Here is a 22,238-nt window from a genome sequence, read left to right on the forward strand (position 1 = left end):
TTAGGTGTTTTGTCCTGTGACGTATTCAGAGTTTCAATTTTCAATAGTATTTTTTTACACACTGACCTTAGTTGTTATTTTACTTCCTACATAGCATTTCAATTCAGTTGCATAACAAGCATGTCTTACTATTCAAATTTCCAGTTAGCTAGTTAGTACAAAACCATGCCAGCGAAAGTAAATATAAAAAAATATTGCTGCATTTGCAGTTTTGAACAGGTTAGAACAGATTTTATTGCAACATTTTCCCCGTAAATGTCAAAGTTATGTTCAAACAATGGCAGTGTTTATTATGCAGCTGAATTTGATCCTCATGAACTGCAGGAGCTGAACTTCCTGCGCAGCGGAGAGGGTTGTGTTCATCCCACTAACGTGTTCGTACTTCAGCCTCTGCTGCAGCAGCAGGCGCAGCTAACTCCTCCTACCACGAACGTTAGCATGGGCAGGTCTGAGTCGAACACACTGGACGTTGCTGTGTTCCACACTATGCGTGGGAACGGTGCGGGGAGATGTCAAGGGTGATGAGAGACTCTGGTATGAGAGAAAACATTTATACGTGTGTTAGTTTTTGACGTTAAATCACTCCGTGTAGCTTCGTTGCTAATGCTAGCATTTAGGGAAGCGTTGAATTAGCTCGCGTCAGTTATTTCATGAACGCTAACATTAGCCAGATTTCCTGAAGGGCCATAATCCTTATTACAGATGTATTCAGATGAGCTGCTGCTAAACTGTCAAGTTTGCATTAATTAAAGCTGAATACAAAGTTGTGTATGGGTTTATTAGCGTAACGATGCCATTTTTTTTGCTTGCGCTTGAATACGCTGATGCTAGTGGCCAATAGCAACACACCTGTTGTAATGGCTAGTTTGTGTCGTAATAACGTGGTAAAATGTGTCTTCTTTCCTGTCTGTAATTGGGCCGTTTTATTCTGTGTCTCAAACCTTTGTACATCTTGCAGAACTTCCCTATAAAGTCATTAAAAAACATTTCTGTCGTTTAGTTGTGGCAAAAAGGATTTTTCATGTAAGTAAGGAGAGGTGTAGCTGTAATTTTATGAATTCATTCATTTATGAATGAAAACTAACCAGGTCCATGTAAAGTGTAGGTTCTTGGAGAGGTTGTATAATATTGAACTTTGTGCAGTTGTACAGCAGATAAAAAAGCTATGACCGCCTTTGGCTGTTTTAATCTGTTAGACACAGTTTGATAAGCATATATGTGTGAAATTACAGATATGCAATTTGTCTGTGGTTCACAGATTAGTAAAGCGCATTAGCTGGTAGTACAAGTATAAAGTGTACTCAAGAATGTAAAATTCAAGTACTTGCACAATCCTCAGTGTCCAGTCCCATATCCAGATGAAACTCAAACTGATAATGGTGTTAATATGCTATCAGGATTAACAAAGTAATATTGACAGAATTCCAGTTGAGTGTAAACATATAATAACACAATCAATTTATTATCATACACAGACAATATTTATCATAAGCCTGGCAACAGTGCTTGTATAGGTTGAGAACTGTAGTTCAGTTCTGAGTTCAGTTCAGTTCAGTAAAACTAACGTAAATTAGTAGAAACAGCTGTAATGGTCAAAGCTAATTTTTTACTAATGATATTCCAAATGATCATGTTCTGCCAACAGGTTAAATTAACTGTGGATGTTCTACAAGCATGTAGCTAAATGCAATCTTAGAAAAGAATTTCACAGTTTTGCTGATGGTTTCCTCAGCCAAACAGCAAACCGTCTCGATGGCATTTACTTGTTCGTCTAAACAATTGAATGAGAAGACCTAAGAATAATGGTGGTGGAAATAATAATGGTGGCCCAAATCTTACCTTTGATTTTGTTTCTTTCTGTAAAAAAACCCCAAATAAACCTATAGTTATCACAACAGCTTCCTGTCAGATGCTGATTTTTTCCTCAGTGGTGGTGGTAAGTACATACAGGTCACAGTGAACTGTTCTTTAAAACTATAGTGGTGAGAATAGTTTTTGTGAAAAACAACAACAAAAAAACAAGAGGCAATCTCGCCTTGTTAACAGGTGTTTGTCATTCTAGTTTCATTGGATTTGACTTAACATTATGTTTTGCAAGATTACTATCTCTGTCCTCTGGTGCCACCCCCATCCCAAAACACATCAGGTTGATGTTCTTACAAATCAAAAAACCCTTGTGTTAGCCAACAAGATACCTTTTTTAAAAATTCTGTCAATGCTTTCTCATACATGACTCAAAAATGAAGCCTGATTTAACTTTATAGGTTGATTCCCTGCCTAAAGCACCCAGCTTTCCCTTTCAGAGGAGCAAGCTGTGTTCTCTGCCAAGCAAGGGCACAGGGGCCATTCTGTCATCCTTCACACTTGCTCATTAAATCCAGCCACTTGGGATGCAGCAACTGTAACCGACAGCAAAAGACGCCCTGGATCTATTGACCACAAATACTGGGCCCACATTGACACAGTAATACATACATTGTCCTAACGCACAACCTCTTGACATGAAACTGTGCTGGTGCAGGTAGTTCTGATGGACATTTTGCGTTTTATTTTACTGTGTGTTTGTTAATAATGTACGGTAACTAACCTGAAATGTATTCATCTTCTGTACATCTCCATCTCTTTCAAACAGAAAAATCATCAGACATAAAGGGAAATTTAGAAAAGGAGAAAAGTTCCAACACTGGTACACAGAACTCCACAGCATATTCCAATCCAGAGAGGTAAGTACTTTGTTGTAAATCACACATAGGAGGGAAAAGAATATAAGTAATATAAGTAATGTAAATTAAATTACTTTACAGTTTTGGTCCAATAATATGTATTGTAAATTAAATGTTTCTCAAAGCTAAAAAAATATCATTCCAAAAATCTATGTACCGCAGCAGTTTGGTGACGAGTTATTAAAACTGCTGGAATTCAAATTTGTTCAGTTCTTTTAAGCCGGAGGTCACTGCTGCCACACGTGGAATGGATATCTGCTCTAAGATGGAGTACAATTTTAGCTTATTCCAGCCATATTACATTTCCTCTTCTCCTCTTTGCTTCACTCACTTCTTACACAGGCAGTTTTACTGTTATAGCCTGTTGTCACTGCAGCGATCACACACACTACATTATACTGCTATATAGCAAAGTTGAATGTCTCCCGATGCCATAATTTAATTCCCTTCTTCTGTAAGAACTGTGATTTGATAAAAAGGTATCTAGAATACAAACTGGCAACACTACATGCCATCATCCTTGTGTGAGAAAATCTGCACGACGTAGCACCAACAGTGTTTAAGATAACCCTGACACTCCCACTGTGACATCACACCAGTGTGTCAAAATGATACTGTGTCTATCTTGGTCTGTCTATACTTGCCCCGACACCTAACTGTGATCTGTCCTCCTGCGGTGTGTAGCCAGGGCAGCTCCAGTCGTGAAGACGGGATGACATGGTGCGCTCCTCCAGCCACACCCCATCTAACAAAGCTCAGATACTAGCCATGCCGCAGTTCGGCCTGCGAGACACCCTGATCAAGTGTGAGCTGCTGAAGAATGAGGACCTCTACATTTACAGAGAGCAATACAGGTGTGTTCAATGGTTGTTATTTTTGTGTGTGTGTGTATGTGTGTGTGTGTGTGTGTGTGTGTGTGTGTGTGTGTGGTGTGTGTGTGTGTGTGTGTGTGTGTGTGTATATACAGTATATATATGAACGTTTTCCTCAAGTTCAAGAATTAGACAGCTACCTGTTCATCTTGCTGTACCAAAAAACACAATTTACCTTGAAGACAATATCAGTTTAAGATTCTTTTCAATCTTTGATTTCATTGCTGTGCAGAGTGTTATTGCAAGAGCTCACATATTAAAATTAGTAGAACCTACAGACAATACTACATTTTACAGATTTGGCTTGAGCGACAAGTGAGAATATTTTACATTCCATTATTTTTGCAGTACCTTGCTTTTTAATTATTAATTTGTCATGTTGAAACAGTGTTGGAATGACTCGTGTAGTGAGTAGAGTAGTGTGAGTCTTTTCTGTAACTGTGAACATTCAGAATGGTAAACGTGTTTATGTAAAAAGGATGCATCAGTGTTTGGTGCTTAATTTAGCAAAGAGCTGTGTGTGCTGAAATACAAACCCACAATGTCTACAAATTTGTGGGTCATCATATTTTCTTCTGTGCTTGATACTCTTTATCACACTTCCTCCTTTGGTAGCTCTGTGCCATGGTGGTAAACATCTTACCAATAATGCAAATGCAGAACAATTGTATAAGAAGTGAAGGTAGACGATATACTGCAGCTTGTCTTGAATGCTGTTCAAGACATGCAACAGCAAGAGCATCTCTCATCACTCTCCTGTTTTGTTGCAGCATTTTTCTTGGCACATACAACGTGAATGGTCAGACGCCAAAAGAAAGCCTCCGTCCATGGCTGAGCTGCACACGCAACCCCCCTGACATGTACTGTGTGGGGTAAGTAACATCAAGCCTGACAAAGAATAGCAGATCACTTCTCTTCCTAATCCCATTAGGAAGACAGACGTGTATTGCACGCTCAAAGATGGATGTGGGCATTGATCCTGTTCTAAGTAGGAGAATGTGCCCACCCACAGACTCCAGCACCATGTCCTCAAATTCTCCCAGTGGTGCAGCTTCCTGCTTTTGTGCAAACATTTTTTGAATGTAATAAAATTCCGAGAGTTGAGTACTGTGACTGAGAGTAATACTGTGCTCGTTTCTGACAGTTTCCAGGAGCTTGACCTCAGCAAAGAAGCTTTCTTCTTCAACGATACCCCCAAAGAGCTGGAGTGGATGAAGGCTGTGTCCGACGCCTTGCATCCAGATGCCAAGTATGCCTTAGTAAGGCGGTCTTTTGTTTCTTAAATCCTTTTTTTTTCTGCTTCCAGGAAATGTTAAAAGCTACTGGCTTTGTCCAAAGTAACTTAGTAGTAAAGTATCTTTCAAGCTACTTTGATTGAGTAATGGTTCTGGGTCAGAAATGCCATGCTGTAATGTCATCCATCTTACATCTGTGTAATATTATTATGTGTAAGTCTGGTGCTAAATCCGAACCCCAAGCATCTTATATTTTGAAACAATAACTGTTGATACATTCACAATAGATACATTTCAACACATGATGTTGCCAGGAACAGTTGAGCCAATCTAGAAAGTAGAATGAGTCTGTTTGTATTTTTGCGATCTATTTCTCTTTTTCTTCGTATTATTCGCTTTCATCTGCTTCCTTGTATGCGATTGCTGACTCATTGTCTGCTTCCTGTTCTCTTTTTGAGGCTTCTTTTTCAAGTAATTGCTGCGCTCAGAAAATGTCAGTATGTTGTATGCACAGCGATATCTATTTTCATCCACTGTCAGTGCTCTGACAAAAGCCCAGTTTTCTTCTGTATATTTGACCCATTGTATAAAAAATACAAATTAATTTTGCATTTCTGAATGTGAACATGACAAGTGCTTTGATTCTATCGTTCCATGGAATTCATGGTTCTTTTGCAGGACTTCAGTTGTAAATATTGTTTGAAATAGACTAGATACATTTTCCAATATTATGCAGATGTGTGACTAATGCTACAACGGCAAATGCTGCATGAAAGCACGTGGGAGGTCATTCTAAGGCCCTATTTAGACACAGCATTAACATTCCTCTTGGGTGATCCAATCACAAGTGAACTATTCTAAGTACATCATGTCAAGGCTGGCAGTAGAATGCTTTGGCACATACAGGCAAATTTTCTTATCTGACAGGAGGCAGACATGCCTTTCCCCTGTCTTCTCTGCCAGAAATAAGCAGACAGCAGAGACGTGATCTCTTTTCTCTCATTCTGTAAGAAACAACCTGACATGATCATTGAAACATATCTCTTAACTTTAGAATTCATTGTGATATGACACTGCTGTGTCATCTCACAGTCCAGAGCCTACAGAATGTTGACTGAGTGCTCTCCATGTGCTATCAATGCATTATTGAAGCAGTCACGTTTACTCAAAACCCACCCAAGATACACACTGACACCGGGGCTCCCTTCCAGACAGCAGGTTTAGTGACACATTTGTTCATCCTGAAATGAGCAGAATTTTTCCAATTTCAGGGTTAAACTGAATTCAAGCGTGAAACCTCAAAGATGTTTGATTTCTGTCAGCTAACATGAAAATTTAATTGATGGTTTCTCATGGTGTGACGTTGTTATATTGTAAACTGATGGTCGTAAATCTCCTCATCCTTTGCTTTCAGGTGAAATTGGTGCGTCTGGTCGGCATCATGCTGCTCCTCTATGTGAAGAAGGAGCATGCAGAGTTCATCTCTGATGTGGAGGCTGAGACGGTGGGAACTGGCATCATGGGGAGAATGGTGAGGATTCAAAGGTTCCTTGGGGGGCTAATCATTTTGACCTTAGCTTTATGTGATGTGGGGAAGTCACGATGTTGCACATTGGCAGCAAATAAATTGTTGTACTGTCAAATGTAATCATGCTGCAGTATGCGTACGTCTTTTACTCTAATGCTGAACATTCATGTCTGATGGGCTTTAACCAGCGAATGATTGACAACAATAAACAGTGAAAAGTAAACAGCCAGCACCAGCGCAGCCTTTGAGCTCTTTTTCATCTCAGCGCTTTAATCTGTGATGTGTTACATCTAAGCAGCTCCCTATTCATCATGCTATTTTGCTGAATAGCTTTTAATTGCTCTGTATGCACCTGTTTTTACTCGGCAGCCCCAGCACTGTTCAACAGATGGCTGGCTGATGATTAGAGGGAGCCTTTGTTCCATCTTTCACTGCAGTAATGAGTGTCTATATTATGCTCTGCAGAACCATCAGGAAGATGTCTGTCTAATTTGAGCACAAAGAGATCCATCGAACCATCATAGAGCTTTTTCCGATATCATTTGTCAATCTTTTGTGAATTTGCAGGGAAACAAAGGGGCTGTGGCCATCCGTTTTCGCTTCCACAACTCTGATATCTGCGTGGTCAACTCTCACCTTGCTGCCCACATCGAAGAATACGAGAGACGTAATCAAGACTTTAAAGACATTTGCAGCCGTCTTCAGTTTCGCCAGCTTGACCCCACCCAGCCCCCACTGACCATCATGAAACACGAGTAAGAAATTCCAGCATTACAACCCATGATACATGTGCATTTCAAATTTCCATAGTAATTATTTATATGGATATTACGGAACTTGATCAAGAATAAAACATAGCTTGTAATTTTCTGTATTTTAATAGACATTGTTTAATCCATTATTGAACAGCAGTAAAATACTGTAATTTTCAAGTTTCTGCCTTAATCTCTCATCCCCACCAGTGTGGTCGTATGGATCGGGGACCTCAACTACAGGATCAGTGACCTGGATGTAAACGTTGTGAAGGAGCTCATCAGCAAGAAGGACTTTGAAAAACTGCACACGTATGATCAGGTAATACCGTTCATTTTCTTCATGACCTTGGTCTTTATTCATCGTTGCTGTTCGAAGGCTGTTACCAGCTACATGTTGTCCACAGCTCAAGAGGCAGATCGATGAGGAGGCTGTGTTTGTTGGCTTTGTGGAGGGAGAGATTGATTTCCAGCCCACCTACAAGTATGACACCGGCTCTGACAAATGGGATACAAGGTAATGTCTGACAGAGAGAGCTTATTATTATCATCAGGGTCATTCACAAACTGGTTCTACATCACATTAGCATCTGTGGTGGCTTGGCGACACCCATCACGAATCTAAGAATCTAAGGTTCTCTCTCAAATATATTTATCTTTGTTGAGCAGCATTCTGCTCCCTTGTAGGAAGAAACATATACCCAATGAGTCAGTGATGCTGCTTCTTTCTGTTTCACTTATTTCACACTCTCATACACACAAAACATTGATTGTGGCTTTTTTTTTTTTTTAGCATTTTGACAAAAACTGGTGGTTCATATCATTTATGATTTTCTTCTTTATTTGCTGGGCTTCCAGTGAAAAGTGTCGTGTGCCTGCGTGGTGTGACCGTATCCTTTGGAGAGGAAAGCACATCGAGCAGCAGCATTACCAGAGTCACATGGCTCTGAAGACCAGCGACCACAAGCCCGTCAGCTCCCTGCTTGTCGTCGGGGTAAATCAGCCTCCTCATTGTTTTCCTTTTGAGTTGAGATTTCATTTGGCATGTTTCACTCCACTGTGCTTCACCTTTATTAACACGCTTTATGTCAAAATGACGTACATTGTTTCGCACTGATCACAACCCTTTTTGTTTCTCTAGATCAAGAGAGTAAATACTGAAGCATATAAGAAGACCTTTGAAGAGATTGTTCGCAATATAGACAAAATGGAAAATGAGTGTATTCCATCTGTAACTTTGTCCAAGCGTGAGGTAAAGTTTCCAATCACTTGTGGTATTGATTTAATTAATTTACAGCTGACACTGTTGATGTGTTAACCACCTGTAGTGAAGTGTGTATTCATCTCCTTCTACCTTCCTTTAGTTCCACTTTAAGCACGTGAAGTACATGGAACACCAGGCTGAGACGCTGACGCTCCACAATGATGGGCAGGTCCCGTGTCAGTTTGAGTTTATTCAGAAGCCAAATGAGCCCACATACTGCAAACCGTGGCTCACTGCCAACCCTCCCAAAGGCTTCATCGCTCAGGGTGAGCAGTGCACCAATTTCTTTTGATAAACAACCAGTTTCCTGTTGTTTTGTCTAAATCATAGGCTATAGGACTTGCTGGTTGCTTACAATTTAACCCAGCACATTACAGTGAACTGGATATCATATATAATAATATCTATTATTATTATTTCCCAGTTTTTATCCCCAGTAACACCTTTTAAGGTGCATTTATTATGATAACAATGAAAATGTTATTTATCGGTCAGCACCAGTAGTGACTCAAGTACTGTCCAACCAGTCCTGACCTTCACAGCTTAGTCTTATTTCTCCTTGAAATCCAGGTGCTTCTATGAACATTGACCTTGAGGTTTATGTGAATCGCTCAACGGCGCCAGAACTAAATTCTGGAAAAGAGCAGATAGAAGACATCCTGGTGCTCCACCTAGAGCGTGGCAAGGACTACTTCATTTCAGTCACAGGGAACTACCTGCCCAGTTGCTATGGCACCTCCATCCATGCACTGTGTCACCTGAGAGAACCTATCCAGGACATGCCCCAGGAGATAATCCAAGAACTGGTAGGTTCTCCCAGGTTGTCTCAAGGTATCCAGGATAGTTATTAAACACAGTTGAGACACTTTTACTTGAACTGTTTATTTGTTTTCTTCTCAAGATGTCGGTGCCTGTTACAAAGAGCTCAGCAAACACTGAAAAGCCTCTTGACATTCCTAAAGAACTCTGGATGATGGTGGACCACTTGTTCCGCAATGCAATCAAACAGGTACATGTGAGCCTTTTACCTGTATATTATAAAATGATATTGTATTACATAACAAGTTGCTGTATCTCATTTCATTTTCTAAAAAAAATGATTTATTTAAAGGTTTATGGCACTTTGCTTACATACACCCCAAACCTGAACTCATTCTGATAGGGCACTGAGAAATTCATGGATACACGGTTGTCAGAATCAGCTGGAGCAGACAATAATATAAAAATATGATGCCAGCCCATGAGTGAAAAATTTCCTGAATATACTGAAAGTGAGTCAGCGTGTTACCCCATGATGTGGAAGAAGAATCATTCTAAACAAAAACATCCACCAACATGTATAACCCTTAAAGACAATTAGATTTATGAACTTAATGTTGATAACAATGAAACCACCAGACAAATTCAGGGAACAGCCGGATTTTCTCATACTTATATTATAAACTGCCACTTACTTCTTTGCATCAAATCAAGCCTCCTCATGTTCAACTCTGGCGCCACCCATCGTGTAAACCAGGTATTTCTAACAGGATATTTATTGCCGCCCATGGACTATCTCCTGCTGCGTGTATGAAAGTGCAACTCACAATTCTATGGACATGGTTGCTCCTCTGTACTGCTATTGAATCTCACAATCTTGTCATCGGCCTGTGTTTTCCAGGAAGACATTTTTCAGCAACCTGGACTCAGGAGTGAATTTGGAGAAATAAGGGATTGTCTCGACACTGGAATGCCAGATTCTCTTTGTATCCTTTCAAAATTATTGTCATTTTGTCAATATTGTCATTGTTACTTTTTGGTAAACTAATATACTATACTTGATATCACTTTTACTATGGCTTATGGTTATTGTGATAGCTGAGGCAATACATAGGTTGTTAACATCCATATTTAACAGATGTGCAACAGCACTCTGAAGAGTCAGCACCCTCAGATGGTTTCATTTTAGTTCCATTGTGTTGGATTCCCCCACCGAAACTGTATTCAGTCCAAGTAAGAACATTCTGCTTTAATTTAGTGTAAGGATAATTATATGTATGTTATTAGTTATTGTTATGTAAAAATCCTTTCCAGTAAACGTCCTTAACCTTGTAATGACTGGTAGCGGGCAGTAACCACTCTGTAGCAGAGGCCTTGCTTCTCTTCTTAGATGCCCTGCCAGAACCTGTGGTTCCCTACTCCTTTTACCAGCAATGCCTCGAATGCAGTTTCAGTGCCAGTCAGTGTGAAAAGGTAAATCAGGCATCCTGCGGTAAATCATAGTTTTATTTCAGTGGGTATTGGTGATGAATGAATAATAAGTAAATAATATGTCATACAAATAACATGTCATAAAAAATGACATATTATTATTTTGGATTTGTTTGAAGGTAATCGCGATGCTACCTCAGTACCATCAAAATGTATTCAACTATTTAGCTGCCTTCCTCCGTGAGCTGCTGAAGAATTCTGCAAGCAATCGATTAGATGTCGGCGTCTTGGGTAAGGAAATACACTGATTTGTTCTTCTGTCATCCCTTATGTTCAACAGACGTAACCGCTATAAAGGTTGATGTGCTCACATTGTGTGTCATGTTCCTTGCTCTGCTAATGAGAATGTAACTGTATTAGGGCTAGAGAACGTAACTTTTCCATTGTAAGTGGTGCGAATAATTCATTTTTTCTCTGCACAGTCACCATATTTGCCTCGTTGCTCCTGAGGTCGCCTACAAAGCAGAATCTTGCAGAGAAGAGGAAGGCTCAGGAGTTCTTTCAGCACTTCTTGGTCCAAGGTTCCTCCTAGATGAAGGACTTACTTTTGTCTTTCTTAATGAAGCTGAACACTAAAAACTGTCCAGTATTTGAAATAAACTGATCTTACATTTTCCTAAAAAAACCTCTTTGTTAATATATAGTATAATTATACGAATGAAAGTTCTGAAATTATATTAGTTTTAAAGGGATGTTTGTGATCTGTTTATTCTATGCTGAACATCTACACAACGTTAACATTTTTAATGTTTTTATTTAAATGTGTATTTTAATGTTTCTGATTATGATGAAATACATTGTTCAATATCATTTGTATTATAATGTTTCTGATTCCAACTGCCAGTAAATATTGTTTTATATATATAAAATTGTCAAAAACAACGTTTTTTGTTGATTCATTTTTACATCAGATATAATTCATGGCTCGTGGTTGATAGTTTTAGAGGAACACACCGTTGTTTGTAAACAATATTGTAGGAATTTGTAAGGTTATTGAATTCCATTTAGACAAAAAGTCGTAGTCGTAGGTTATCTCATATATAATATTAATTCCCATAATTCATCAGCAATGACGTGACGTGTGTGACGTATGGTTCAGGGAGGGTATAGGAAGCAATCAAATGCTAAACATCCACAGCACAGGAGTAAGAAAATTAGACACAGGTAAATACAATTAAATGTCATCTACTTTCAGCCGTTTAAACGTAGTGTAAGTATGGTAATTGATATCATTATTAATCTAGTCTTTATGAACGAAAAGTAAAGAACGTTTACTGTCGGTAACTGAGTGGTTACGTTACTAGCATTCAAGCTAAGCTATGAGCTAGCCACCGAAGGTTCCTCTAGCTATGTGTCGGATGGGGATTGAATGATAAGTGTAGAAACGTTGTTGCATTATATTCACATATAAGTATCCTCGTTGGTAATATAAATAAGAATAACAACCACTGTCTTTAAAATACTCGAATTACGGTTTATCTAGGGGTGCTGTTTGTAGCAGTTGGAGTACTACATCTGTGAGGTTAGCATCGTTGTAGCCATGATGGGATGCTAAAGAACATCAGATCGATAATGAAAGCGGAATTTACAGCGAAGAACCAGAGTTCGGCTAACAGATTTTGTGTAGTATCATCCAACGAAGTTCGTCTCATCTCGCTAACTAGGCAACTGTGTGTTTAACGCTTGGTCGTTAAACGTTAGTTCGCATCGTCGAGTATTAAAAAGTTACTCTGTGGACGTGACATTCGTCATAATCGCGTTTGTTGACAGCTGTATGAAGTCACTTCTTTTCAGCCTCGGGTTTCTCGTGACTTCTGTCATTGAAATTTAGAAAGTTCCAGATCACGACATGGAAACCTTCGTTCCCCCACCCCCTATCAGCGCATGTCATTTGAACAGATACCTGGCAGACAACGCGTTTTATTACTGTCGACCTTGAATTGTGTTTCTGTTTGCTTACTGGTATTTACTACATATGATACGGATAAACAATATTTTCCTTTTGTCGAAATGTTTCCCAGACGTTACATGTATTGAAAGCTGTCGAAACGGTCCTTTAATGTGTGAATCGCTCATACAGATTAATAAATTATCTATCCATCTAATATTTGCTAACTGTCATCAGATCAGGGCCTCCAGGAATGACAGTGGCACCTTCTAGGAACATGTTAGCTCACTTTTTAATCCAAGCTCACTTTTAATCCAATATGGCTCTTTCATTTTGAATTTGAGGGCTGCAGATCACTTCAACACTGCACTTCAACAGTCCTCATAAAATCTATCTACTAAACTATTTTTTTTCTGTCTGTGAAGGTTCCTAGTCATCCAGGTCATGGCTCGGCCAAATCGTAGGCAACTGGACTTATTTGTTTGCTTTAAAACATAGCGCAGCGCAAATGAGAGGATTCCTCTGTTGTGAAGTTCCTACAATTTCACTAAGAAATGTGTGTTTTGTCTAGTTATGTCCACTACAACATCACTATCTGCTGTCAGTCATACAATAATAGTACTACAAAGAATGATGTACTTTATATTGTGTGACATAACAGTGAAGACAGACCACTTGCTTTCCTCCAATAATGTTTGGACAGGAAATCGTTTGTATGGTTAACCATCAAAGTTGTGACTTTGGACTTCCCTGCTGGTAGCATGCAATATGAGTATTTGCAATGATTTGTTGATCGGATGCCAGGATTGGCTCACTCTGTGTGAGCCATTTCTAAGTACAGAACTTTGGAAGACTGCCATCCAGGGCTTTTCATCGTTTAAATGAAATGTGTTTCTTATTTGTCAGGTTGTGCTCTTCACAGCGCGAGTGTGCAGTCCTCCTGGCCAGGGAAGGAGAGGCACCAGGGACCATGAGTGAGAATGGCCCTCATACGGAGGCGCAAATGTACTTCGAAGTGGAGGTGGATCCTCTAGAGCGAGAGGACGATGAGGAAGAAGATAAGATCCACTTTGTAAAAGATGATCACCTAATTGCAGACCCTTCATCGTCCTCCGGTCGGGTGTATGACCGCACAACAGTGCTCATTGAGCGAGACCCAATTCGGCTGGATGAGGAGGGCGAGGAGGAGGGCCACTGTGGAGGGGATGAAGATGGAGTCACTTTCTTAACTGAAGGGGAAGGGGATGGAGATGAGGAGGAAGGATCTCTGGTGTTTATGACCGACCCTGATGGCATGTCACAGGGTTATGTGCACCACACCATTTCTCCAGACCAGATCCAGTTCACAATAAATCCTGGCTCCACCCCAATGCCACGGAACATAGAGGGTGCCACCCTCACCCTTCACTCAGAGTGCCCAGAGACCAAGCAAAGAGAGGTAAGTGTGCACAAGTACCAAGTGAAAATTTAAAATGATAAAATTATTTAAAATGGTGATATCAAAATACGAATCTTAATCCGTCAGGGACAGGGTGTACACAGAATTTCTCTTCTGTATAGGTGTGACCTACTTAATAGATGAGATGAAAACAGTAGTTGTAGTAGCAGAAAGGAAGCAAAAATGTAAGCGCATGTGTTCACCAACAGCAGAATTGCATCCTCTTTTTTACGTCATATGTAGTGTACAGGGTAAGTCCTTCTCTGTGGAGGCCGTGTGCCTACTGGTCTTTTTGGCTTTGCCCCGCATAGTTTCCCAAAATAAGAATATGAAATGTCGTGATGGCAGTATGTGGAGGTTGTGCTGTGTTCGTCGATAGTGCTGCTGGAAGCTGTTGCTATAATTAGTATGCACTGACTGTTGGATTGTCTCTGTCATTTTTGTGTTTGAAGTGTTTGTCTGTCATTGTCCTGACATCATGACATGATTAAATTGGCCCAGATGATGGACCATATTCCATCTGTGGAAAATGGAGAAAATGTCCTATAGAATGAAGCTTGCAACATTTTACAAAGTCACAAGAGGATTGTTTTCACATTTTCAAATTAGGTTACTTACATTCATTCATGATTTCCCGAATCCTGCAGAACCTTGAAGAGAGTCTCAAACAACCTGGAGCGTCTGGTTGATTAAACACTAATGACCACTCTGTCCCGCACCCAGGGATGTCTTCCACTAATCATGTGACGACCACTGCATTACAAGGGCCTCTTCAAGTCACACTGGGGCTGCAGACTTTAGCAGGCTTCCCTTGGGGGGATTGCGTCAATATTTGTGTAACAAGTTATCTCACCAGCATCCTGAAAGCACACAATGATTTTAAACCTCCCATTACTTTAGTAATATTAACATCAGTCAGAAAGGAAAGAAATACTTCCATGATTCATGGAATTTGATGTCACTTTAACTGTGTAAGCAAGTTTTTCATGCTTGTGATAGCTGTTTGTGACTGGATGGTTGTTAATTCTCTTGGAGAATAATAAACGAACTTGTGTTTGAATGCAAACAGCTAATTTTGTTATCAGTGAATTATCGCCTACCCACCTCTCCTTGGGCTTTACATTTTTCAGCTTATTGATCAACTGTCAGGGCAATAAACATTTGTAAGGTTTAATCTTAAGTTATATATTTGGCCACAGCAGGAAACTGCCATTCAGAATGTGATGATGTGCTGTCATTGATCATGTTGCTTTGTCACTGCTGGATTTGTGAATAAGCAACTCTACTCCCCCTCCTATGAAATTCACATGTCAGTGTTAATATCGTTTCCACTGCTCCCATGTGACCAAAGACATGAGACAATGTTAAGACATAACAAAATATGAATTGAACAGGAAATTAAAGATCTCAAAGATGTGGGAAATAAGTTGCCAGCATGAAGTGTTGCTGTGAATTCATGACAGAAAAGCATTTTCCAAATGATAGAATGGGCTGCTTTTATGCACATGGCTCCGGGGTTTTGTGTGAGAATAGAGCAGGGGACCGCCGCACTGAAATGGTGATTGGTGCTGCAAAACGGAATTAGATGGGCTGTATTGCATTGGGGGTTAGTCATCATGGCTGTCCTTTATGCTCACCCGCTTCATGTGCTGACGGGTGGCTGAGTCATTGAGTTCAAGTCCCATCTGAAAGGTCACACTTACTCCATCCGTCACCTCATCAAATAGCAAGTCTGGTTCATGCCAAGCTGGATTAAATCACTTGAATGACTCTCCCTGGCTTTTTGAATTACCATTATCAATTGCGGCTGGGCGATATATCTGTATTTGATTTTATACATAGATATATTTGTAAACGAGCTATAAAGCAGGACGGTATCTCTTGCATTGATGGTAGTGTTGTCTCGGTTGCGAACGATTCGTTCCAAAGAACAAATCTTTTGGGGTGAACAAACTGTACTGAATCACTTACAGAAATTTCCTCACTGCTGTGTCACTGCTGCGGGTGAACAAGTCTACGAATCACTCACTAAATGGGAAATTTACAGAATTAATTTACACAATTAACAGTGGTGTTACCAGCTTGCCGACTTCGCTGTATTTAGCGAGTATTCAGACCCCTAGCGACTAACGAAATATCTAGCGACTAGCGTCTATGACCATTGAGCTAAAAAGCACTATAATGAATTCCTTCACTACAGGTGAATTCAATTCACCATCCTCAGACACCCACTACTCACTTCTTCCTATTCATGTCATTTTTATCAGGTTAAACGATACCAGTGCATGTTTGAAGGCTGCACAAGGACGTACAGCACGGCAGGAAACCTGCGGACGCACCAGAAGACCCACCGGGGCGAGTACACATTTGTGTGTAATCAGCAAGGGTGTGGAAAGGCCTTTCTGACTTCGTACAGCCTCAAGATCCACGTGCGTGTACACACCAAGGAGAAGCCATTTGAGTGCGATGTGCAAGGCTGCGAGAAGGCCTTCAACACCTTGTACAGGTGAGCCACCAGACAGCTTTATTGTGCTTCTTATCGCTCCACATGGTGCTGATGTTACAATGTGGTCAGACATGATTTATGGCTCTACACTTGATTGTTTCCACAGACTTAAAGCACATCAAAGACTTCACACGGGCAAGACGTTCAACTGTGAGTCCGAGGGATGCACAAAGTACTTCACCACGCTCAGCGACCTGAGGAAGCACATTCGCACACACACCGGGGAGAAGCCATTCCGGTGAGGTTGAATTCACACCACAAGAGATGATGAGAGATGATAATAATCATAATAGTGTACCAGTTTCATATGTGTACATTTATGACTGTACGTGCATGTCAAGTGCAACTCAGGCCAAAGCAGATTAGCAACAGCATTTACTGCTAATAAATGACCAAATCCTGCATCCTAAAAAGGTTTTGCCATCAGCATTATGTATACATTGTCCGTGTCCTTTTAAGGTGTGACCATGATGGCTGCGGCAAAGCTTTTGCTGCGAGTCATCACCTGAAAACCCACGTACGGACCCACACAGGTACATTTTCCCCAAGTCTGGAAATAAAACAGGCATTTTCTCTCCAACATTAAAAAGTCTGTTTCCTTTTTGTCTTTCCAATCCAATCTCAGGGGAGAAGCCTTTCAACTGTCCCAGTGACGGCTGCGAGAAGACGTTCAGCAGCCAGTACAGTCTGAAGAGTCACATCCGGGGCCACGACAAAGGACAGCCCTTCAGCGTCACCATCACCCCACCCACTGTCTGAGGTGAGTCACTAGCCAAGTTTCTATCAGCCTGTTTAGACGACCATCTAGAAGTATCACATCAGAAAATTACGATGGAAATGCCAAAAATTGGGACAAAAAATCCCCCCAAAAAATCATTATTCGCCAAACAGGGGATGGAAACAGGTATGTTTCACAACAACTGCTTCCAGTGTTTCCAGTTAACTCACAAGTGAAATGCTGACCCACCACTAAACTCCAGAAGCCCTGCTGACGACTTCTTTCCCACACACTTCTCACACGAGTTGTCCGTTGTCCATATTTGTACATATTTGAACACATAGGATTCATATTTCTTTACGCAATGATTCTGATCACTTTTGGATGGAAACGTGACCACTGTGCTCTCTCATTGTGCATCTAGAGAAACATAACACCATAGTTGTCACAACTGGAACGATTTGATTTGCGCATAGTGAACATTTCTTTCAAGTAAAACTTCAGATTTCACATGAAATGTTGAATTTGTTTCTTGTTTACCTGCCATATTTTGTTTTGCATGACTCAGCTCCTGTAGAAGTTTAATTAGCTTCTATTTATTTTCTAATTATAGGATGCAAATCATTCGTTGTGCCTCAGTGACCTAAGCCTCATCTCTACAGACTCAGAGATACGCGAGAGCATCCATAATGTAAGTCTGCACTTCAACGCCAACACACAATCACAAACCTTCTATGAAGCTGTCGCCTTACATATTCCAAATTGACTGCAGGCACAGAATTTGGACCTCAACAATGTGACTCCTGTGAAAATCTTTGAGCTCATGTTCCAGAGTCCTGAAAATAGTGTCAGCCAGGACGAAGCCCATCCCAGTGGTAAGAGCATTGCAAAACCTTTTCACTGTGACTTGCGGTGAATATTTCTGTCGACTAATGGCGGTTTCATTTCCCTCGTCAGAGAGTCTTGCTGAACCTCTCAGCCTAGAGACACCAACCCACCCGGGGGTGACTGACTCCTCGTCTCTCATTTCTTTCTCTCTCAATCCTACCTCCTCATCTCCCTGCTCCCACACAACGGCAGCCATGAAGGCTCCTCCCCAGCTCAACCAGAGCTCGTCCTCTCAGGCACTCGCCCCCCGTCACCGCTACTGTCCCCTCCACACAGCCGCCCCCTTTCCTGCAAATAACAGGACCCCAGCAGCAGATCTCTGACGTGCCTGCTCAGGCATCTGTTCAAGCACCAAACCAACTCACCCCCTCAGCACTATGTGGCACTGTCATCGACATTCCTTCAGCCAACTACAGTCACCCAGACCACTCCTCTGCCACCATCCATCACCGCTCCTCCTTCGGTGGCGCCAGCCCCGACCTCCACAGCGGCAGGCACGACTACTGCTGGCTCTGTTGGTGCAGGGACCACAACTGATGCTCTGGGGGCTGCAGCTCAACCCGTGCCTTTGGTCAACAACCCTGTTCCCATCTCTGGACCTGGTTTGGGTTCCTCTCCTGCCACCATCACTCTAGCTCCAACTCAGAACCTGCTGCAGCCCAGTCTGGTAATGTCTGACCAGAACCTACAGTGGATCCTGAGCAGTGCTGCCAATGGCCAGCAGAACCCAGAGCAAGCAGTGAGTGGCACACATTACATGCACACACACTTTTTAAATTTTTCTTCATATTAACTTGGATGGCGTTGCAGTACATCCCTGACATCTGGTACCTACATGCACCTACATACATCCCGGTACAGATTGATTCACACAATATTTAGTCATAGTCCCATGACCCCCTCTTTTCCCCTTTCATTATTAATTCTCACCAACATCTGCTTGTATGATGTTTTTTTGTCATAGTTTAAGTCCATTTTTTAGTCTGGAGGGGATGTACTTTTCCATAACTTGAGAATATTTCAGGCTGTTGTGACCATCTCGACCTTTATAACTGCAAAGTCACGTTTTTGGCACCATTATTCGTGTTTGGTCACCCAGTGAGCTTAATCAAGATGGGGGATCTCCAGCTCCAGAGCCCCCCCCCAAGTACTCAAGTTATTTTTACCCAAGATGGTCGTATCAAACTACATTCCCATAGCACATGTAGGAAAGTCCCTGCCTTTGTTCCACATTTCCAACAGAGATGATCAGGTAGTAGACCCATCCTATGGAGTGGAATACATGTGTAACTTGTATTATAATATGTATTATAACTTATATTGGGTGAACTTCCTTGTAGCCTCCCGGAGTCATTTTCCCAAGTTTGCTATAGTTCTCTTTCCTCATTCCTCCTCATGTAGACCCTCAGTTTGACCCTGCTTGTGACTTGTTTTCAGCCACATCAGGGGCGCTCCCAAAAGTGGAAAAGGTTTTCTTTACAACGGCCATCCCAGTGGGAGGAAATGCTGGTAGGTACTTGTTGAGGATATGTGTAATACATTAGGTATCCTCAGCACTATATTTGCACTAGCATACTTTGGAGTACCATCGAACAGTTACTGAAAGCTGAGAAGTTACACCCAGTTACCGACCTGGTGTGGAGAAGGAGAAAACTACCATCGGCTAAGTGAAGGAGAAAATGTCTATCAGTTCCTGAACAGTCACGTTCCTGTCATTACGGTAATCCCATTTTTGCTCTGTTGCCGGAAGCCGGCAAGTCATTACTATAATGACAGCAACTTGGTGTGGAGTGGAGTAGGAACCGATGACGTTTTCTCCTCCTCCTTGCTCCTTCTTCACACCAGGTAGGGGAACCGAGTGCAGCTTCCTCAGCTTTCAGGAGCTGTTGTACGTTTTCTGATAGAAGCACAAGTAGCAGAAATAGTAGCATAATTACGGTACACCAAAGTATCCTAGCTGAACATATCGACAGCGATACACAAGAGATACAAAAGAGCATAACTGCAAAGTCTTGCACAAACTCCAAGTGTTAGATTCCTGATGGATGTTGTTTTGCCTGAGAATTGTAAATGTGCCTGTGAAGATGAAGTGGGCAATCGTCTGAATATTGCTGCTCATGGAACTTGCTGGACTTTCTGTCTTCAGGAAACTCTGTCCAACAGATCGGCCTCAGCCTGCCGGTCATCATCATCAAACAGGAGGAATCCTGCCAGTGCCAGTGTTCATGCAGGGACTCGTCCAAAGACAAGAGTTCAAAGGGCACCCCCCTCAGTTGTCTCAGCTGCAGCGCAGCTGCAACCATCTGAAGCCCCTCCTCCCCCGGCATCACAGCCCCAAGAACTCCTTCCCCAGCCCACCAACCCGTTGTCCTCATGCTGCCTCCCTGAGTCTTCCTCAAAGGTTGGTGAAGTGACCCTGGAAACTCCGTCATCTTCGTCCTCCTCCCCGGTCCAGACCTTCTCGACGATAGTGAGCAGCTCTGCCACCAACTCGGCCTCATCCGACGGGCTAGCCAACATGGATGTTGCGGACCTTCCTGTCTCTGCAGAGTCCCGAAACAGCCGCCAACATCGAGGCTCTCTTACTCGTCACTGAGGACTTCAGCATGTCCACCGATGGCAATCCCTAGAGGTGCTGCACCACTGCCTGTTGCACCCACTCACCCGCAGGCATCGACTCCTTCAGTCACACCTCTTCTCTCTCCCCATGTTATATGTGCATTTGAACCCTCTGTACCTGCAGTGCATTCTTTTCTCTCTGCTGTTGTGCGACTTATATACACAAACTGACTAATTTTGTTGTTAAGTCTGTTTGCAATAGTTTTTAGAAGCAGGATTAGTTTGCTTACTAAAGATTTGTGCTCATTCATGCAGGGAAGAAGGAGTGGGACATAGTCAAATTGTATATAGTAACCAGTGATATCCAGTTTGAGTTAATTTAATGAATCACAGTTGGGTTGTTTAAGAACTAACCGGTGGCTAAGAGGTCACGAACTTGAGCAGGAAATCAAAACTTGTCTTTGTACTGTACCAGAGATCCTAACAGGTTTAAAGCGGACTGGGATACACTGTATGAAAGGCATTTGTTTCATCGACTATAGCCTCCTGCAAAATTTACAAAAGGGGATCACCCCTGCCCCCCCATAATGTCAAGAGCTTATGCGAGGTGAAATAATTTCCTCAGTATTTTTCTTGGAAGTATCAGGAAAATTTAGTTTGTTAAAATTTTCTTCTTCTGACACAAATTGAGGAACGAACGGGATCAGATCTGCCTGTAAAATTCAGTTGCCTATAACTTAAAACTAATTTAAAATTGTACATTTTAATTTATTTAAATGTTGGATCCTTTCAATATACTGGATAATACTATGATTGTTAAGCAGAAAAAATGTTTTATTAATTTATTCTGATCACTTCTATTTTCTAGTTTAATCTGTCTTTGTTACTGTATCGTTTTCTTTCCTTTTTTACAAAACAATGGGTTGTAGGAAGACAATGAGACTGCACAGTTTATCAGATTATCCTCTCGGATCAGCTTGTTTGCAAAAACAAATTGTCCACAACTAAAGAGCAAGCAATTTCTGTCAACATCCCATGTTTTTTTTTTTTTTTATAGGGTTGTGTCACCCTCTCAGGGATGCATTAACTCATGTCTGATCTGAATTCCCTTGACCTGTTTTCTTGCGTTTTCTGACCCGATGCCCCCACACTTGCAGTAGCCCTGCGTTTTTTGCTGCACTCTCCCCCCGTTTATTGCACACAAACTTGTAACCCTGACAGTTTATTTTGCTGAGATGCAGTGCCACTACAGGCTTTTTTGTAACTGCTGTAACGTATCATTTAAATTTAAAAGATGGTGTCCTGGTGACAGTGTAAATAGAGTACATTTTAGTGTAAACATCTTTGAGAGACTTGTAGATTACTGTAGAATTTGTATTTTTGTATAGACTTTTGAATTACTAGCAGTTTGCAGAGTGTGTTCTCCCAGTCATTGCATTCGTCCCCCAGACACATTTATGCAGGTGGATAGTTCAAGTACCTAGACTTCTCCCTCCAAATATTATTTCACATGGGACGCAAAGCAATGATGACAAGGCATTATGCCCTTTATACTAACGTAAAGCTACTCGGCCTTACAACACAACTTCTCCCCCTGGAGAGTCTCTGCTTCAGACT

At 41.4% G+C, this 22,238-nt stretch overlaps 2 protein-coding genes across 2 annotated transcripts; both read left to right on the forward strand.

The window, feature by feature from the left end:
* Positions 1-3,440: 3,440 nt before the first annotated feature.
* Positions 3,441-11,156, forward strand: LOC144739974 (type II inositol 1,4,5-trisphosphate 5-phosphatase-like). Its single transcript, XM_078622861.1, has 16 exons — positions 3,441-3,577; positions 4,366-4,467; positions 4,740-4,854; positions 6,245-6,361; positions 6,926-7,113; positions 7,321-7,432; positions 7,518-7,627; positions 7,969-8,104; positions 8,252-8,362; positions 8,475-8,640; positions 8,945-9,180; positions 9,276-9,383; positions 10,035-10,119; positions 10,479-10,606; positions 10,744-10,855; positions 11,047-11,156. Exons 1-16 carry the CDS (start codon positions 3,441-3,443, stop codon positions 11,154-11,156), a joined length of 2,073 nt encoding a protein of 690 aa, XP_078478987.1.
* A 2,326-nt stretch (positions 11,157-13,482) lies between these two features.
* LOC144739975 (metal regulatory transcription factor 1-like) lies at positions 13,483-20,692 on the forward strand. The gene is given in 15 exon segments (XM_078622862.1): positions 13,483-13,950; positions 16,218-16,456; positions 16,563-16,694; positions 16,916-16,989; positions 17,082-17,200; positions 17,202-17,216; positions 17,788-17,865; positions 17,947-18,049; positions 18,132-18,309; positions 18,311-18,428; positions 18,430-18,808; positions 19,509-19,571; positions 20,209-20,321; positions 20,323-20,595; positions 20,597-20,692. Coding segments are annotated over 15 exon segments (2,448 nt in total).
* Positions 20,693-22,238: the final 1,546 nt, after the last annotated feature.

Source organism: Lampetra planeri, unplaced genomic scaffold, assembly GCF_965212315.1.
Source record: "Lampetra planeri unplaced genomic scaffold, kcLamPlan1.2.h2 scaffold_1822, whole genome shotgun sequence".
NCBI classification, from domain to species: Eukaryota; Metazoa; Chordata; class Hyperoartia; order Petromyzontiformes; family Petromyzontidae; genus Lampetra; species Lampetra planeri.